This window comes from Bufo bufo, chromosome 10 (genome assembly GCF_905171765.1).
Source record: "Bufo bufo chromosome 10, aBufBuf1.1, whole genome shotgun sequence".
Taxonomy (NCBI): domain Eukaryota; kingdom Metazoa; phylum Chordata; class Amphibia; order Anura; family Bufonidae; genus Bufo; species Bufo bufo.
In genome coordinates, this window is record NC_053398.1 from 73,838,206 (window position 1) to 73,844,483 (window position 6,278).

The 6,278-nt window shown below is 39.5% G+C and overlaps 1 protein-coding gene across 1 annotated transcript; it reads right to left on the reverse strand.

Moving 5' to 3' along the window:
• Window positions 1-244: 244 nt before the first annotated feature.
• Window positions 245-4,140, reverse strand: LOC120980906 (forkhead box protein A4-like). Its single transcript, XM_040410273.1, has 2 exons — window positions 4,072-4,140; window positions 245-1,354 (listed from the first exon to the last, which is right to left on the reverse strand). Exons 1-2 carry the CDS (start codon window positions 4,138-4,140, stop codon window positions 245-247), a joined length of 1,179 nt encoding a protein of 392 aa, XP_040266207.1.
• Window positions 4,141-6,278: the final 2,138 nt, after the last annotated feature.

Sequence of the window (6,278 nt, forward strand, 5' to 3'; positions counted from 1 at the left end):
CATTATTTTTTCTACACTATAGTTCCTGCGGTACTAATGTAGCAAAATAAGAGAACAATAAATGTTACTTCACATTGTAGTAAATGTTGATTATCAACAGTTGCTCAAGGAAAAATATCTAACATAATTGTACATTTCCACAGTATCTGTTCTCTTCTAGCAAATGCTGAAACTTTTAAACATGTTAATGTATGATTAATTAAACATGATGCATCCAGAAAAAGCAATATAATACATACTCATATCACAGAGAGCTGAGTATGGGCCTTGAGTACATGTTTGCATAATAATTGTCATTGGTGGGTGCAGGCAAGTCCATTCCACTTTTCGTGGTCATATTGTGATAGTCAGCAGTATAGTTGGGATAGTGAACATAATGACTAGTAGTTGAACACATATCAATTTTAGTGGAGCATGATTGAGCCTGTTCAGAAGACATCAGTTGAGTGATAGAAAATGGATGTCTACCAGGAAAAAAGTCATGCTTCAACTGAGGATCTTCTACCATTCCCAGGTAAGAGTCATTAGACAAACTTAAGGGATATGAAACCTGTAAATGTGACCCTACTTGCTCTAAACCAGGGCTAATGCATGTCGGAGAAGCTCTGTTTGGTTGTGGAATGTTTGCCAAAAATGAGTCTCTCTTAGTCATAGCTGTTGGAGACCGGGATGAAGAACTCTCTTCATAAGTAGTAGGAGGCTCATTTAAACTCACAACCACTTCTGCAATCTTACCAATCTTTTTTTCTGGGTCTGAAGATCTGGACCTCTCACACTTGAATCTCTTCTGCCTTCTCAGATAGCATCCATTTTCAAACATACTTCCAGAATCTGGGTGTAGAGCCCAATAAGAACCTTTCCCTGGTTTTTCCGGAGAACGTGGAACCTTCACAAAGCAGTCATTGAATGACAATGAATGCCGGATAGAGTTCTGCCAGCGTTGCTGGTTCTGTCTGTAATAGGGGAAAAGGTCAATAATCCATTGATAAATCTCATTCAGTGTCATCATCTTATTTGGTGATTGCTGAATTGCCATTGTGATAAGTGAGATATATGAATAGGGAGGTTTGGCATGAGAGTAATTCCTTCTGTAGGTTCGAGGATCTCTCTGGAATTCCGTCTCTGCTTGGCAATAGCTGAGTGGATAAGCAGATGATGATGCTGGAGATGTCATTGGACCTCCCATATTATGTGCCAAAGAGCTGAAAGTACCAAGGTTATTTTGGGTGCTGTTGAAAGGACCTGCCATGGTAATGTTCGTGTAGGTCATGGTTGGTGTTACTGTCGACATATCACTAGACATAAATAAGGTGGTTTGAAGGCCATTATTCATGTTGTGTAATCCAGAGTATACCTGAAATTAAATAAGGCAATAGAATGTAAATATTGCATATGTTCTTCTCACATAGAATATTTAAAGAGGACCTTTGACTGGATTTTATTAATTTAAATTTTATTAACTGATGCTGCCACCCTGCTTGTTTTGTTAAAATAGCGCTCCTACGCCGCTCTGTGCTCCCCTGTATTTTCCCCGCTAAGTATGCTAACACTGAGCATCGGAGCAATAGGGAGGAGACGCAGTCTTTCTCTGTGGGCGTCTCCTTCTCCCCTGGCTGTAGCACTGTCCAAACGCAGTGCAGAACGTCACAGCCAGGGAGAAAAAAACTCCCTGGCTGTGACGCTCTGCGCTGCGATTGGACAGCGTTACAGCCAGGGGAGAAGGAGATGCCCACAGAAAAAGACTGTGTCACCTCCCCATTACTCCGATGCTCAGTGTTAGCATACTGAGCGGGGAAAATACCGGGGGGCACAGAGCGGCATAGGAGCGCTATTTTAACAATACAGGCAGGGTGGCAACATCAGCGGTCGGTTCCCCCGCAAGTACAGGTACTTATTTCAATTAATAAATCCGGTCAAAGGTCCTCTTTCAGATATCACTGTGGAGCAGCTGACTAAAATAGCCCTAGGTATGATATGAATATGTATTCATGTTTCAAATAGACAAGAGCCCTGCATTTTTAAAAAATAATGGAATGGTTGAAGTGTCTATGCAGGTACATGTCATTACTTTTCAGGGTATACTGCATCTTTCCTTACAGGCTGGCTAATATGCATAAAAGGATTACGCTCTTCATGGTTTTACACTTCCTTCTTTCTGGAAATGGCATACCAAATGAACTTGTAGTTTCTAAACACAATATTAGAATAACAATTAAGTCTAAGTGCTTGCTAAATGTGTTTTTTTCACCTTCTCAACCCAGACAAAATGGCAATTGCTTGTGTATTCCTTATAACACAATTTCCTGTTGTAAATGTATAGTCTGTCATAGATCTCATAGGACCCCATAGCAAAACTTAATAAGGGCCCCCACCAACCCAGTTTCCAAGTATGCGTACATTAATAAGCATGAGGCAATGCAGAATGCAAAGTACCCAGATTTCTGATGAATTTATGTTGTTTTTTTTTATCATGCAGATATTGTGCGCAGTACTGGAGACCATATCTCCAGAAGGATATTGATACTTTGGAGAGAGTTCAGAGAAGAGCTACTAAACTAGTACATGGATTGCAGGATAAAACTTACCAGGAAAGGTTAAATGACCTTAACATGTATAGCTTGGACGAAAGACAAGACAGAGGGGATATGATAGAAACTTTTAAATACATAAAGGGAATCAACAAGGTAAAAGAGGAGAGAATATTTAAAAGAAGAAAAACTGCTACAAGAGGACATAGTTTTAAATTAGAGGGGCAAAGGTTTAAAAGTAATATCAGGAACTATTACTTTACTGAGAGAGTAGTGGATGCATGGAATAGCCTTCCTGCAGAAGTGGTAGCTGCAAATACAGTGAAGGAGTTTAAGCATGAAAGGGATAGGCATAAGGCCATCCTTCATATAAGATAGGGCCAGGGGCTATTCATAGTATTCAGTATATTGGGCAGACTAGATGGGCCCAATGGTTCTTATCTGCTGACACATTCTATGTTTCTATGTTTAAATTTTAATTAAACACAGATGCTATTGAAAAAGTTAACTCTTGCCTCACCCACTTTATCTGACTTTTATATTGGAAAAAGTGGAACAAATGCTTCACAAATATGACACAAATTCTGATGACCATTTGTCTCAATGTATTTACACTAGACAGCTGGCATAAATACACCGATAAATCTCCTGATTCCCTTCTATTACAAAACTGTCGACATGAAGTAACCACCACGTGAAGTACAGTGCCTAGGAATTTATACAATTATCATGGAAGCTGTAATAATCTTTGTACTGTGCTCCCCCTAGCGGTGGCTGCATGAAAATGCAGCATTTTCATGTTGGGAAGAGAAGCAGTTTAGTGCTGGGCTCTGTAGCACTTGCATACTATGCCTTTATTGAAGTTACACCACTATCTGTCGAAATCAGGCAAGTATTATTGTTAGAAACATTACTGCTAAGCATTTCTAGGAAATCTAATATTACTCTAAAATTTCTAATGGGCCAATTTAAAGATTACATGTTGATGCAAAAAAAAAATAATCAATACTTCACTAATATATTTTATTAATAGAAATACAGTCATTAGCCAAAGGTCATCCATAAATTCTCAGGGTTGCTATAGGATATGAAAAACAATCTGAAATTGTAGACCACTGATAATGCTTGTCTCTAAAGTGCATGTGGGACACAAACAACAAACTGTTAGAAAACAGTCTTTAGCCTACAAACAGCCTAGAAGAATGAACGCAAGTAAATTCTGCAGTTTCCTATTTGAATTCAATTAATACCACTACATTAGGGGCCTAAAGCGTATGCAATGCCTTGAATGTCTAGTAGAAAAATGTTGCCTTTTATGAAGATTTATCTGGTACAATATTATAGTACAACAATTAAAAAGAAAAAAATTGTGACCTCTGAACACCTTTGAACATTTATCACCATACAAGTAAAAAAGTTTCGTACCACTATAAATAAATAATTATAGAGTAGAATTATGTATAGTAGCGCTATAGATGAAAATATTAACCACAGTTCATAAACCATGCATTTATATAGTTTCTTTCATAAGAAAAAACTTTACCTCATTCTCTGAGTACATAGAATTCCAATCCATTTGGTCTTTCACTTCCAGTTTGACTCTATTGAGCATGGTCAGACTTCAACTCTCTTAATTAAAAAGGTTTCTCCTTAGAGAAGTTTAGGTGTTTTGTTCACCAATCCCAGTATTGTTACAGATGCTTCTCCAAGGGTGGAATCTCCAAGTGTTTGTCTCTGTGAAACAATCTAATTTAAACACATACCCAACTCATCATTTAAATAAGCCTATCCCTGTAGAAGTCTCCACCCTTTTTCTTCAGTTTTTACATGACCTCTACACTGACTACCTGCAGAGCGAAATCACTTAAGGACAAAGGAAGTCAGTAGTAACCCCCCTCCACCCCCGACTCTTTTTATTTACACACCACCTACCCATCTTTTTTTCAATCACTAGTTTTCTCATCAAAATGCAAATAGGATCAAGTAGTTTTCATCCCTAAAGATGTGGGGTCAGGGTTGTGTTTCATTCTAGAAATGTATTGTCAAGAAGCTCTTCCTGTTCTAATTTCAGGAGATCCATGTTATGGGAAGGGGAAACTTTACATGACCACCAGTGAAGTGAAAGTGACTTCTTGTTTACTATACATCCTTCAAAAAAGAAAAAAAAAGCTCATTTATAAAATGCACTTTCTCTGTTTCTCTGTTCACAATAAAATAATATTATTAGTGTATACAATTAAAATTAGATACATTGATGATATATAAATAGGGTTGAGCGAACCCAAACTGCAAAGTTCGGGTTCGTATCAAACTTTGCGAGTTCAGGTACCTGGACCCAAACCCGGACTTTTTCACTGAAGTTCGGGTTCGGTATTCGGGGGATTTTATTATTTTCCGTTATAACCATGTTATAAAGGAAAATAATAAAGTGAAGTTCGGGTCACCATTGACTTAAATGGGGTCCGGGGTGAAGTTCGTGTCAAGTTCAGGTCCCGAACCCGAACTTTGACCTGAAGTTCAGCCGAACTTCCACGGGTTCGCTCAACCCTATATATAAACCATTCATCTTAGGCCTCATGCACACGACCACAATGCACGTGCACCGACCGTGGAGCCATCGTATGCGGATCAGGAAACCACTCACTTGAATGGGGTCTGCGATCCGCATCTGACTGTCCGCACTGCAATAAAGTAGTGCATGCACTACTTTTTTGCAGTGTGGAGGCACAAGCAGAAAACCCACGGCAGCACTCCGCAGTGCTTCCATGGGCTTTTGATCCGTGCCTCCGTTTCGCACCGCATCTCCTGGTTTGCGGACCCATTCAAGTGAATGGGACCGCATTCATGATGCGGGGTGCACACAGCCAGTGCCTGTGTATTGCGGACCTGCAATGGCTGTGTGCATGAGCCCTTATCCTTTTGGACCATGTTGATACATTTAAAAACAGCTATCATTTCCATACTCTATACTTTGTTCCATTGCCTTGTTGATATGGCCAACTATAATAAGGAGTGCTGTACAATTTAGATGCTTATGAATGTGTGTATTGTTTTCAGCAATTTCAGTACTGAGGTTGAACTGTTAAAGGGAACATGTCATCAACTTTATGCTGCCCATACTAAAGGCAGCATAAAGTAGAGACAGGTGAGTTGATTTCAGCGGTCTGTCATTTAAAGGTTAAAAGTAAGTGGATGCCGATAACCAACATCACAATCATTGCAGACTGGGACTGGAAAAAAGTCACGGCCACCTGAGAAGAGTCATGGTTATTCATGAATTCCTGCTTCCCCTGCCCACCTGCTGATGACTGACAGTCGTCTACCTAGTTTTCTCTCTTTCTCACTAGGAGAGAACTGCCAACCATCAGCAGATGGGCAGGGAGAGCAGGAGATTATGAATAACCATGACTCTTCTCAAGTAGATTTGACTGTTTTCAAGGCCTGGGCTGTAATAATTTCAAAGCTGGTTCTCGGCAACTACTTTCTATTAGCTCATGAGTGACACCCTGCTGAAATCAGCATTTCAGTCACTACTTTATGCTGTCCTCAGTGAGGTCAGCATGAAGTTGATGACAGGTTCCCTTTAAATTGTCTATGGCTGGTATAGTTTTATTTTTAACTGTTTGTTTTTTATTGAAGAACATACTTGCCTTCCCTTCCTGCGCACGCTCCAATCCTACAACACAGCTTTATTTTCACTGCAATGCAGCCAATGAAATGATAAAATGTCTAGGGTGGCAGTTTATCATT

Excerpts from the sequence above, each read along its gene's own strand:
- LOC120980906 (XM_040410273.1), bottom strand. The coding sequence starts at position 4,140 with ATGCTCAATAGAGTCAAACTGGAAGTGAAAGACCAAATGGATTGGAAT. Across the intron at positions 1,355-4,071 it reads CTATGTACTCAGAGAATGAG|GTATACTCTGGATTACACAA; the intron begins GTAAAGTTTTTT and ends ATTTAATTTCAG.